The sequence below is a fragment of the Sinohyriopsis cumingii genome, chromosome 6 (assembly GCF_028554795.1).
Source record: "Sinohyriopsis cumingii isolate HCF-2022 chromosome 6, ASM2855479v2, whole genome shotgun sequence".
Classification (NCBI taxonomy): domain Eukaryota; kingdom Metazoa; phylum Mollusca; class Bivalvia; order Unionida; family Unionidae; genus Sinohyriopsis; species Sinohyriopsis cumingii.
The window spans coordinates 69613839-69628272 of NC_142966.1; the positions used below are offsets into that span (position 1 = coordinate 69613839).

General features: G+C 34.8%; 1 protein-coding gene across 1 annotated transcript in view; it reads left to right on the top strand.

The window, feature by feature from the left end:
• Window positions 1–301: 301 nt before the first annotated feature.
• The window catches only part of LOC149797150 (ATP-binding cassette sub-family C member 1-like), a 56851-nt gene continuing 42718 nt past the window's right edge, over window positions 302–14434 (top strand). Inside the window, exons 1-9 of the mRNA XM_089961824.1 lie at window positions 302–440; window positions 1505–1690; window positions 3519–3653; window positions 5709–5837; window positions 6468–6590; window positions 7319–7380; window positions 11604–11738; window positions 12173–12412; window positions 12980–13157. Of these exons, the coding sequence (XP_089817950.1) occupies window positions 408–440; window positions 1505–1690; window positions 3519–3653; window positions 5709–5837; window positions 6468–6590; window positions 7319–7380; window positions 11604–11738; window positions 12173–12412; window positions 12980–13157 (1221 nt within the window). The 5' untranslated portion in view covers window positions 302–407. The remainder of the gene's footprint in view (window positions 441–1504; window positions 1691–3518; window positions 3654–5708; window positions 5838–6467; window positions 6591–7318; window positions 7381–11603; window positions 11739–12172; window positions 12413–12979; window positions 13158–14434) is intronic.

Consider the following 14434-nt stretch of genomic DNA (forward strand, 5'->3'; position numbering starts at 1 on the left):
TATATATATAACTTATTCAGACCTACAAATTTGTGAAAATGATGGCCAGAATATGTATTACCCCCACCCCAACCCCTTTGGTAGCACAATTTTGCGGATACACACATCCTGAATGGATTGCGAATGCAATATTCTGCAGAAAAAAAGTCTTCCTCAAAAATGTATAGGATGGATATCTTGAATAAGTGCTTGAAGGTTTCATTACAAAGGTAAGTTTGAACTCGGTCGTTGTTTCAGTTTCGCATATACAACGTGAATGGTCTTATCTCACGATGCGATAAGTTACCTGGTGAATGTTGACCTTGCCGCGAGCAGTAGCTTTCGAACAGTTGTGCAATACCTGGGACAGGCCATTAGAAATTGCAATAGGGATAAATTTAGAAACAAAATCAGTACATTAACGAAGCATGGATACGCTTTGTAGCGATGGACCTCTATGGGTATACTGTTATTAATTTCCTTTTCACTCTTTCTTATTACTAAACGTAACTGTTTAACTGTTCATGATCAAGAGGGACGTTTCCATTTTTTTGACTTAATGGAGAAAATGCTGTACTGATTAAAAACCTTTTGAGGAGATGTCTACATTGGACATTCCAACAATATGTGTTTAAAATGTATAACATGATTTTTCACAGATTGTTCACCAAACGTTCTATACTGTTTTTAATATTTACTTCTGGTGAAAAGTTGTGTTGTGAAGGTCTCAGAAATATTCTTTTATATAAATAAAACCTTACATATGACTTCAGTAGGATAACTTCTCTCTCTCTCTCTCTCTCTCTCTCTCTGTTGTGAGGATACATTTTCAAATGTTCTATCGTATATATATATCTCTATCTAGCTTAGTAATGATTTTAATTTATTTATTCGTTTGCTATTGGAAATAATTCAGTAAGTAACGAATCCACTATTTTTGTGATTCTATGTATTTAAATGCATTTCTTTTTTGTCTTAAAATCTTCAGAAAATGGAGGAATAAAAGAATATCATCATTATCTCGATCGATCGATCGATCGATCGATTGAACGTTTAGCCTATGGAGATTAATCAGCATTAGTGGGTATTTTGCATATTACATGTATTTTAAGATAATTAAATTGAAGAGGAATCTAACTTTTATCTGACAGATTTGACATGAAACATGTAATACACATGCACACCCTTTTTAGAATAATGACACCAATGGCAACGTTTCAATAAAATGGATAGACTTTACTAAATATATGTATCGAACATGCCGATTGAATATATTTTTTGGCTCTCAAGGAAAAATAAACATACGTCAGTAAAAATACTCGAATAAAGGATTTGTCTGTCGGTGTGTAGGGTTTGTCTCAGCATGATTTGTTGATATTTGCAAATTTAGATTTTTACATTAGCATCTGCCAGCTCCATAAAAGTAACAGTATGACTGTCAGTGATTAAACTCGTCAGATGGTGACCTTACTGACAATGATCTGGTGCGGGATTTATCAAATACATTCTAATGGGTTCTTTCCAGAACACAAGCTTGACCTGGGGTCCAAACAACACCTGGCCCCAGTTCACTGAGTGTTTCCAGAACACAGTTCTCGTTTGGATCCCCAGTGCATGGATATGGGTTGCCTCCCCTTTTTATTTCATCCACCTCATCTCTAAGGAAAACTGTTCGACAAAGAGTTTCACATGGAAGTATGTAACCAAACAGGTAGATTATTCAAGCATGCAACCATTGCTTGCGAATTTTAGCATATTCTTTCTGTCTTTTTACTTGACTGGCTTCATTACTTGTTTCCTATAGCTTGTTGTATGAGCTTCTATGTATATCTGCATATGTATGTATTTATGTATGCATGCATATATGTATGTATGCATGTATGTATGTATGTATGTATGTATGTATGTATGTATGTATGTATGTATGTATGTGTGCGCGCGTACCTGTGTGCGTGCGTATGTATGTATGTATGTATGTATGCATGCATACATACATATGCATGCATGCATGTATGTATGTATGTATGTATGTATGTATGTATGCACTTAAAAGTGCCATCTAAGTAAACGATTTCTCAAACTGATCGCAATGGTAAAGTTCTCTTTTCTAATTTGTGCCTGTTACTTCACACCCAAGTGTCCGAGTTCTAACGACCCCATTCTTACAAGAAACATTTTAAATGTAGGTGATTTCGGCCTAATGTTAGGATTGGTTTCAATAGACCACTTTAAACAACAATGAGCAGAGACCGATGTACATCTCTTTCTTTATATCAGTACTCAGTAAGAATATTGTATGTCTTAGACACTAGATTTAGAGTGACTCCGACATTAAATATGTGCACACGTTTTTAATAATTGTCTTCAAGATGATGTAAATTTAAATGCGTATTTTAAGAAAAATTTCTTCTTTGTATATTAGAAAGAGTGATGTTTTTAGGGATTTCTGATACCATGTGTATAAAATGTAATAACCTAGTTGAGCTATTGAAATCTGATCTCATAAAACAAATCCAATTTAGTAAACACAGTTTTAATAAAAATCCTTACTGTTATGTCTACATGAGAGGCACAAAGGCTTCCGCAATGGGGGTCAAAAGTCAAACGAATAGGTCAATTAAGCCAGAATAGAGCTAACCTTCCTGCTATCGATAATTTGTGTTTTTGTACACCATACCTCACGTCTGTTAATATCTCTTATTAAATGATGGAAAATACCGTTGTCGATAAAGATAAATCTTTCTGAAACAATTCCCAATGCGACAATTTAATTGATCATTGGTTTCATGTATTCAAGTACTTGTGACTATCTTCTACGACATGAAAAGTGTCGACTGTCATTTTATCTAGAAATTAATTTCGCTACATTTTAAAGCACGTATAACAATTTGAAAGTGTATTCCTTTCCGTGCACTGAATGTTAAAATATGAGTACGTGATGTGGGAATGCCCATATTTGCATCGCTTAGAATTGTTCCGTGCATGCATTCAGCTTAGTCAATTGTTCAGTACAGAGAGTAAACATTTTGTAGATAGATTAACTTTTATTATAGCCTGTACCTATCAATTTATGTAACGTTACTTACCTATGTATGTATCACAGGCACTTGTAACAATTATATTGCTAATTGTGCAATGTGTGCTGCATATGCAGAGACTCTATTTGAATATATCGGTTGGAGCGGCCGCTTCAGATACGGAAGATCGCCGGGTCGAACCCCGGCCGAGTCATACCAAAGACTTATAAAAATGGTACTAGCAGCTGCCTCGCTTGACTGAAAAATTGTTAAAGCTACGTTAAAAATCCAAATCATATCGCATCACATCACATTTAAATATATCATTAATATCCATACAACATGTAGCAGGTGTCAGGGGCAAGTGTTATGTCTGTCTGTCTGTCTGTATATATGTATGTATGTTTGTGTTTTGCGTACGTGCGTATGTGTATGTATGTATGTATGTATGTATGTATGTATGTATGTATGTATGTATGTATTTTGGACAATATATAGCTTTTTCCTCTTATATAATTGCAGATACTTGCACTGATTCTATTAATAATATGCATCGTGGAAATTCTCATAGAAGTCTCGAATCTCAATACTTCATCAGAAGAGAACAGTCTTATCCATGAAGCTTTATTAGGACCTCTTATAGAAGGTCTCACGTTGGTAAGTCATCCAGACTTGGAATTATAATTCAGACACTCACAGAGGGTCTCACGTTGGTAAGTCATCCAGACTTGGAATTACAATTCAAACTCTCGTAGAGGGTCTCATGTTGGTAAGTCATCCAGACTTGGAATTACAATTCAAACTCTCGTAGAGGGTCTCACGTTGGTAAGTCATCCAGACTTGGAATTACAATTCAGACACTCATAGAGGGTCTCACGTTAGTAAGTCATCCAGACTTGGAATTACAATTCAGACTCTCATAGAGGGTCTCACGTTGGTAAGTCATCCAGACTTGGAATTACAATTCAGACACTCATAGAGGGTATCACGTAGTTAAGTCATCCACGCTTGGGATTACAATTCAAACTCTCGTAGAGGGTCTCACGTTGGTAAGTCATCCAGACTTGGAATTACAATTCAGACACTCATAGAGGGTCTCACGTTGGTAAGTCATCCAGACTTGGAATTACAATTCAGGCTCTCATAGAGGGTCTCACGTTGGTAAGTCATCCAGACTTGGAATTACAATTCAGACACTCATAGAGGGTCTCACGTTGGTAAGTCATCCAGACTTGGAATTACAATTCAGACACTCATAGAGGGTCTCACGTTGGTAAGTCATCCAGACTTGGAATTACAATTCAGACACTCATAGAGGGTATCACGTAGTTAAGTCATCCACGCTTGGGATTACAATTCAAACTCTCGTAGAGGGTCTCACGTTGGTAAGTCATCCAGACTTGGAATTACAATTCAGACACTCATAGAGGGTCTCACGTTGGTAAGTCATCCAGACTTGGAATTACAATTCAGACACTCATAGAGGGTCTCACGTTGGTAATCATCCAGACTTGGAATTACAATTCAGACACTCATAGAGGGTCTCACGTTGGTAAGTCATCCAGACTTGGAATTATAATTCAGACTCTCATAGAGGGTATCACGTAGTTAAGTCATCCACGCTTGGAATGACAATCCAAACTCTTCTAGAGGGTCTCACGTTTATAAAACATTTAGACTTGGAATTACAATTCAAACTCTCATAGAGGGTCTTACGTTGGTAAGTCATCCAGACCTGGAATTATAATTCAGACAAATGAGTTGAAACAGTAGTTCTATTATTAGGACACATATTTCAATTCTGCTTCATGATTACCCGACAGAACTCACACTGGACAAACGATATCTACTAATATATTAATTATACGCATTGAAAATATTGCTCTTTTGGCTTTTAGATCATAAGACTGGGCACAGGATTGTGGTGGGGGACATGCAACTTTGAAATACTGGAAAGATGCTCGTGTTGCTGATTGTAAAATACAAACTATAGGGCCACGTTGTCTAACTGTATAAATTTACAAATCCTAATTCATGATCACGACTATACGAATGGATCCAATATGTCAGTGAAGACCACGCAGCCATTTTACATACAAAAAATAGGAACAAAAACAGAAAAATCCTTCCTTTCTCATTCATGTACATTATGTACATAATTGATTACAGTCCATGCATAAATTTAAAGGACGTGGGAAAGCCTGCCGGTAGCTTCTCATGGGGCGGTGGTTCTTCCCTGGGTTTTCCAGGGTTCTTCCTCCACCAGTTATACTGGCTGCCATGTATAGCCTATCTTGTGCTGAAAAATGGCGTTAAACCCTAGAACAACAACAGCAACAACATAAATTTAAATAAAATGTTGGTTAAGTATTTAATGAATAAATCTTTCAGGGACATTTACTTAGCGACAAATCCTGAAAACCGCTCATCTCGTTATAAAATGTGCCCGTTTAAACACAGTTTTTAAAATCAAACTTGAAAACACTTTCCTAAATGTACTTTCTTAACCTTAACTGATTTGTCTATTTTGAAACATGGATTAAATTTAGTATTGTTGATGGTCCTTAAAATGACATAGGGATTCAAACAACAGGGTACTCATCTGAAACTCTTTGTGATAGCAAGGCATGGTCAGTGTAGTGGAATGTGGAGTGTTGCGTAGAATGATGTATGTATCAGAGAAAATGTAATTTTGTTATCTTTTATTTTCAGGTTCTTACGTTCGTTTGTACAGAACTGGCCAGAAGGAAAGGTGTAATTTCTACGGGTGTGCTATTTCTTTATTGGACAATAACGACGTTACTCCAAATAATCCCATTTTACTCCAAGATAATTTTACAGGTCAGTATTCCAATCGTAGTATGTCTCATTCATTTCTTGAAAGCTGAGAGAGATTGTGATACGGTTCGTTATATCTTGTGTATTAACGTGTGCATAATGTTGAGGACTTCCTCCAATATCATTCAATCTTGAGACTTTATATATTTGATTATCATTGGGATGGGGTTTAGATGCGAACGGTGGTCAAAGATATTAGGCCAGTCACTCGTGAAAGTATAAGTATGGTTGTAGCAGAGCATTTTTATATTGTCTAACTTATTCTGGTTCTACCGGTCTATAACCATATGCATATCGAAATTGTTTAATTTTGCTTGCATTGCAACATATTCAAAAATGATAAACATCTTCTGTGACTAATTGATGTAGACGACTGTGATAATCATCTAGCTATCAATGCATGCATTATGATTAAACAACCTCTGCATTTGCAGGTTTTAGGAATATTTATGAAACATTTTATGATTCAAAGCACGGAAATGTACATGGAAGTCTGGCTTGAATTTATCATAACAGAAGTAATGCATATTAGAACATCTCTTTTCCAAATCAATGATTTATGTTCTCAAAATGAATATTATGGTTTTCATTTACTGTCATAATCGGAAATATTTAGGAAACACCTTTTTTCAGGAATATCACGAATACCCCATAAAGGTAACGTTGTTTTTCGCTTCCTGTTGCTTAACCTTTGGCCAAGTTATTCTGCATTCCTTTGCTGACCATCAGCTTCTATGTGACAAGGACACTTTGAAGGTGAGAATATGACGTCCAGGGTATAGCTTTATCTCTTTTTCATCATGCGAATCGTATGTATGTATGTATGTATGTATGTAATATGCATATATATATATATATATATATATATATATATATATATATATATATATATATATATATATATATATATATATATATATTATTTAATAGATGTAAAACTAAATTGAACTCAAATGCATTGTGAAGCCCAACGCATTTTCTTTTATTCAATTCGCGATATATTTTGTTGTTGCTTTTCATTTTAGAGGGGTTAGGAGGTGGGTAAATATACGTTTGTTTTATTCATGTAAGTCTTGCTAATTTCAGCCATTAATATTTCGTTAATAGTGTGTGCTCACTATTTTGCCAGACTTCTTCGTAAATTTTCATCAGTAGATTGGCATTATTTACACTGTACATTTTTGTTGAAATGAAAAACATGATTTAAATATCTGACATAATATTATTGCGAATTTATTTAAATTGCTACATATTCATGCTTTAACATACCTTTTTTCACAAACATATTAAGTTATATGAAATATTACAAATTGATATTTATCATTTTGTTTGGGGTAGTTCATGAAATTGTATGCTTAATTTGTATTCAGTTCCTAGAATTCCGTAACGTTAGTCAACTTTCTGAAATATAAATATATATATATATATATATATATATATATATATATATATATATATATATATATATATATATATATTTACAGAGTGTGTGCCCTCTTGTTCGAGCCTCATTTCTATCACGAATAACCTTTTGGTGGATGAACAGGTATTTACAGAGGCCACGTACCTTAAAGACCCTTAGTATACCACAGTCCATCTTATAATGCAAAATGGTTCTATGAGGCTCTCTTGAGACACAGGGAAATTAATATTAGCTTTTAGGATGCATTTTCGGACACTGGGGAGAATGGGAAATCGTATGTTCAATTGGTCAGTCGGTCCATAGGTTTAACATTGCAGGCAAATGACAACATTTTTTGAAGTGGCTGACTCCAGTTTAAGCTAAGTTGTTACATTGTTAAAGTTGACCTCAATATGAGTCACTCTGGTGACGTATGGGAAATCATATGTTAATTATTATCCATAGGTTTAAATGCGTAGGTCACTTTGGGGACAATGGGAATTGGACATTGGATTGAATTTGCTAGCAGAAACCTAGAAAATTTGGATGAAATTGGTCACTGTGGGGACAGGGAAAATATAATGTTAAAATTTGTATCCACTATCCAAGCACACTCCTTTGATTCATCACCCTCTTGTTGATTACCACACACACACACACACACACACACACACACACACACACAGCTATTCCAAATGCTCTTATTTCGAACATGTCAAGGTCACGGTCATGTATTGAAAGTTGTTGGGTCAAACAAACTCCAGTCCGATTTTATTATGGAAAATTATGAACCATTCATGTTCTATATCACTTATTTGTGAATCTGCTAAGCTTAGAATTGTAAGGGACATAGGAGCTTCTCAGAGTCGCTTATTATCAGGTACTTTGCCTTTATCAGAAAAGTTTTCTAGTGAAGGTGTTCTTATTCAGGGTGTAGAGTATGGATTTGTTAATGTTCCTCTCCATTGTGTAAATTTATCATCAGAATTAGTCTCAGGACCCTTGACAGTCGGAACGTTGCCTTCTTGATGCATCGAGGGTGTTCGTTTATTACTATGCAATGAATTAGCAAGAGATAAGGTTGTGGTTAATCCACTCGTAACTCAAAAGCCTTGATTGGATCGGAAAGTATATCCTATTGAAAAAGAAATCCGTGTACAGATACTAGACCTATGATAAAAATAGCTTTTCAGAATGTTGTTGGAGATGACATTATTCTTTTAGCTGACACATTTATTGGTAGGGCTTTTGATCAGTTCACATTTGCTCATGGTATTGATCTATCAAATGGTATTGATCTAAGTGATCTTCTGTTAACAACTCATTCTCTTTGGTATAATTACGGTGACAAAGGACAAAGACTTGTCGAACAGTAACAAGTTACTAAAAAGTACGATTTGTTTCACAGGGTTTTAGCAAAACTGAAGTACCTGTTGGTTATTTTATTATTTTGGGTTGGTAGTACTTTCCAGTGATTTCCAGGGTTCTTCCTCCACCAGTTAAACTAGCCGCCATGTATAGCCTATCTTGTGCTGAAAATGGCGTTAAACCCAACAACAACAACAACAGCAAATTGGGTACTTATGAAAACCTAGAGGCCATCTGAGGTATCCGATGGTGACGAGTAATCAGCGAGATATCAATTTGTTGTTCCGAAGTGGTATAGACAGTGATGCCTTAGTCTAGCCCATGAGACTCTCTTGGCTGGTCATTTAGAAGACAATAAGAACAATTTAGCATAATACTGATGGACTGGTTTGGTCCCTTACCGAAGACCAAGTCAAACAGCCAGTATTTGTTGACAAAAATGAAGAAGAAGGGAAGTGGACAGCTTTTAATTGTGAAGGACAAAGGTAAAGGAGTTAAAACGTTGTGTATGCTGCAAGCCATTTTGATGTAGTTCAAGTATCTAAGATAAATTTATCCGACTTCTTTTGCTAAATCTAAGAAAAAGAAAACGTTGCGTGCCAAGAATTTGAAGCCTTCCTTCACTACATCCATTCTCACTGTCACTGTGATGCCAAAACAAGCTTCACTTACTACTACCATTACCACATTAGCAACAAAAACACGAGAAAGAGGTTATATTCCGTGGAAAGGATTAATGCAGTTAAAGCTGAAGACTTCAAGTCCATGAGTTCTTTTGTGATTGTTTTCCTGACCATGAAATATGTATAAAAACACTTCTATCTTTTTGTAAGATTGCATGGGTGTGTTGTGGAAGTGCAATCGAAAGGTAGGCGCTGGATTCTAACGGGCATATGTTTGGATAGTAATCAAAAAGCAAGTACTGGATGTTATATATGGTGTTTTAAATTTTATATCACTTAAAATTACATTTTTCGTTGTCCAGAGAGTGACACGTCTCCTCCTAGCTTTCCATATTCTGGAGACAAAATATTTCTAGTTTTCTAGGTGCACAATCAATCCTACGTTCAATTCACTTTGTCCACAAAGTGACCCACACATTTAAACCCATTTGACAATTTTAACAATCGTACATCAGAGAGACTCACATCGAGGTCTATTCAAATAATGTAGCAATGTAGCCCCAATTGAGGTCCGCCGTTCCTACAATAGTACCATTTACCCCCTTATGTTAACCCTATGGACTAAACGTACGGTTTCTCCTTGTCCCTAGATTATCCCAAAATGTATCCAATGGGCAAATGGTAATTTCCTTTTGACCACGAAGCGGCCTATACAACTACCCCGTTGGCCATTTATTGCATTAAATTGGGAAGAAATGCGTTTTAGGTTTTTTGTTGGGTGTCTAACTTGAAAAGATTTTGTTGTTTTGTAGCCTATTCTGATAATTATTTGTTGGAAGATATCTTAATGTGAGGTGATTTTACAATGCACACGTGTTACACTTAAGGCTCCCATGAATTACTGTTTGAAGGATTACTAAAATTATTTTTCTGAAACAGAAATGTAAAATGTATTTGTCTTTGCTATTTAGCAGTTATTTTGAAATGAAACAAATATCCTGCACAGTGTTATATCAAAAGGCAATATTGTTTTATTTCATGGGCAACATAACTGTTCATAACGATGTGGTTTGAATACTTCGGTGACATTCATCCTGGATAAATATTTGTGTGAGACATTTGCCTGTCAGATACTTAAAGAAGCTTTTATTACTAAACAATTGGGTGGAGCATGCTCTGAACAAAGATATGATGAATATGAGGAGAAGGTATCTTCAGTTAAATATCAACAATTTCATAGGAATATTGGAGAAATTAAAAGCATACAAAGAGAATGAATCATGGTCACATCTCATGATCAATCGATCTCAGTATTTGGAACACAATGCTTGAAATGGGCTGCCACTTGCTCCTGTCCTTTGTTGGCTTTCGAAATATATTTTAACTGTAGCAAAGTTGTGTTTATAAAGTTTGAAGTCTTACTGCGATAGCAAATTTAATTTAATATAATAATGACATTTTCGGTCTGTATAGTATAGTATCATTGAAAAGTACAAATGATCTTTTGAAAAAATGCAAGGTTCGATCTTGATCAGTGTTAAATAGTTTGAACAAGATAGGTTATTTGTTTTCGTGTTACTGAAAAAAAATGGGTTCAGCTTTAGTCTAAAATTCACATCTGCGACCCTTCATCTACCAATGAAATGATCAGATAAATCTTTTTGAAGATCACTTATAAATTTCAATGATATATTAAATGTTTTCATAACTGAATTACTATTACTCGTGGGGGCCCCGAGTGGCCGAGTGGTCAAAAGCGCTCACCGTTACGGATCACTGCCATTTCACCTCTGTCTGCGTCGGTTCGAGTCTCGGATTCGTCCAATGTGGGTATGTGAGAAAGCTTGCCAGTAGCTTTTCGTGCGTCGGTGATTCTTTTACCGGGTTCTTCCTTCACCATTTTTGCTGGCCGCCATGTATAGCCTATCCTGTGCTGAAGAATGGCATGAAACCCTACAACAACAACCATTACTCGTATGCCGAATGATGATGTAATTCGTTCTGTGTTTTGTCCCTCATTTTTACACAACTTTGTAGAAAATTCCTTACTGTAAGATGCCTTTAACTATCACAAATATCTCTCAACAAATAAAGACAGATACACGTATGTCAATCAAGTATCTCAACAAATAAAGACAGATACACGTATGTCAATCAAGTATCTCAACAAATAAAGACAGATACATGTATGTCAATCAAGTATCTCAATAAATGAAGACAGATACACGTATGTCAATCAAGTATAGACTGCTATGGACACTTTAATCTCAAATGTCGATTGATATGGACACACTAATATCAGCCAAATATAGACAGATATAAATACACGTATGTCAGTCAAATAGACTGATATGGACACTCTTATCTCAAATATAGACTGATATGGACCGGATACAAAAGCCCTTTGACAGTGGATGATGTGTTTGTCTTGCATCCACATATCAAGTCGAGTACAGTTGTATCCAGATTCAACAATACATGGCAGAAAGAACTACAGACTTTGCGAGCAAGGTATGTTAAAGCAATATTTGGTTATGCAAAACATGCGTGTATGTAACATAGTGAGCCTCGTTGTGTATTTAGGTTTGCCGCACTTTATATCGGAGTAAATATATATGTAACTTTCTGTTGCGTTTCTAAAAGAAATAATTTCATAAACGTTTGCACAAATATGTATGAAAGTTATTAAAACTCAAGCACCACTAAAGTCTCAGTTAAATATATATATATATATATATATATATATATATATATATATATATATATATATATATATATATATATATATATATATATATATGTGTGTGTGTGTGTGTGTGTGTGTGTGTGTGTGTGTGTGCGCGCGCGCGTATGTGTTTGTGTGTGTGTGTTTTTGTGTTATTATGCATGAGTATTTTATAGGGGTGAACAATTTATGTAGATATCATAATTTTTCATTTCCATAGGACAATATTGACAAAGACGAACCTACAACAGCATTCAGACTGTATACCAGCTCATGAAGCTGAGAGTGCAATTCCTTTATGTGACCAGTCCAGGCCACGTGGTTCCTGTAGAAATGACAAACAAAGAAGAATATCACTTTTAAAAGTGTTGTTTAAATCATTCGGATTTGAACTCCTTCTCAGTCAACTTTTTAAGATACCATCAACCATGTTCAACATAGGGAATGTAATACTTCTCAAGTGAGTGTTTAGAGTTTACGACTAAATTTGTAAAATTATTTAATTCCTTGCAATGTGTAGAATTTAAAACGATTATTAATATTGAAGGTTACATAGCAGGTAGATGTATTTAGGTTAAATGGAAGTAAACGATCAGTAAAAGATTCAAGCTGAACAGCAAAAATTCTTAAGACAGCATCACACACACACACACACACACACACACACACATATATATATATATATATATATATATATATATATATATATATATATATATATATATATATGTTGTTGTGTTTAAAATTTCCTTTTCAGACTATTATGAAACTTCTATGTTATGACATACCAAAAGATGAAAATACACGACTTTAAACTGATATAATCCCCTTACTGTACCATACATTACAACACTTTTAAATTCCAGTAGCCATTTTATTGACATATGTTTTATGCAATATGTATACATCTTGATCTGAAATAATTCAACATGTCACCATCCATTACAATGTGTTTGTATTCCCTGGTCAAGCACTAGTTGTTTAAACGTGTATTAATATCAGACCAATAATTTTGTTCTTATTTCAGGCTCCTCATAGACTTTGCTGAGGATTATTCATTGATGTCATGGAAGGGATATGTGCTTGTGGCAGGATTCTTGCTCAGTATCACTGTAAAATCATTTGTATTTCAACAGCTTTGTTACAAGACAATGATCGTAGCACTGCGAGTCAAAACGGCACTCATATCAGCAGTTTTCAGCAAAGTATGGCCAGATTGTATTATTATTATTATTATTATTATTATAGTAACCTAAATTGCAAACCTGTTGAGAATTATTTCATGATATCTATGTATGGGAAAATCGATATTGCTCAAACATGCAATATGTTGTTTCTGGATTGTCTTCAAGGTTCACGATTTGTTTTGATTCGCGCGAATATATATATATATATATATATATATATATATATATATATATATATATATATATATATATATATATATATATATATATATATATAATTGTGATTTGTCGGTTATCTTGGATACTCACAGGACCTAAGTGGGAGTTGTCGGTTATCTTGGATACTCACAGGACCTAAGTGTGAGTTGTCGGTTATCTTGGATACTCACAGGACCTAAGTGTGATTTGTCGGTTATCTTGGATACTCACAGGATCTAAGTGTGATTTGTCGGTTATCTTGGATACTCACAGGACCTAAGTGGGAGTTGTCGGTTATCTTGGATACTCACAGGACCTAAGTGGGAGTTGTCGGTTATCTTGGATACTCACAGGACCTAAGTGTGATTTGTCGGTTATCTTGGATACTCACAGGACCTAAGTGGGAGTCGTCGGTTATCTTGGATACTCACAGGACCTAAGTGTGAGTTGTCGGTTATCTTGGATACTCACAGGACCTAAGTGGGAGTTGTCGGTTATCTTGGATACTCACAGGACCTATATGGGAGTTGTCGGTTTTATCACAAAATAAAATAACTTGGCCAAGCATTAGCACATTACAGCATATTGGAAAGAATTATTTGTCTGTTCTCTATATTGTTTTAAATAAAAGTTGGTACGCAAATGTACTTTTGATTGTGCATCCTATCAAATAACTTTTTTTATTTGTTCGAACAAATCATGATTGCTTTGCTTATTATGCGATTTGTTCTACTAATGGAAGTTTCATATCAGCATCCTTGCCTGTGGGTGTCGTATTTCCAGTTGCATATATATATATATATATATATATATATATATATATATATATATATATATATATATATATATATATATATATATATATTGGAATTAGATGACATGTTACTTCTACCATATAATATTTACATTTTGGTTTCATCAACTTCAAACTAGAGTATATGTCCCTTAATTAGAGACTGGAATGATTCTTTTACCGCTTGCAAATGAGGTTGCTGAATTCTTTTTATCATTGACACTACAATACATTGATAAATAACGCATCATTTAGTATATATATACGATTCATGATTTAGTGATTTCTTTTCGCACAAAGGGTC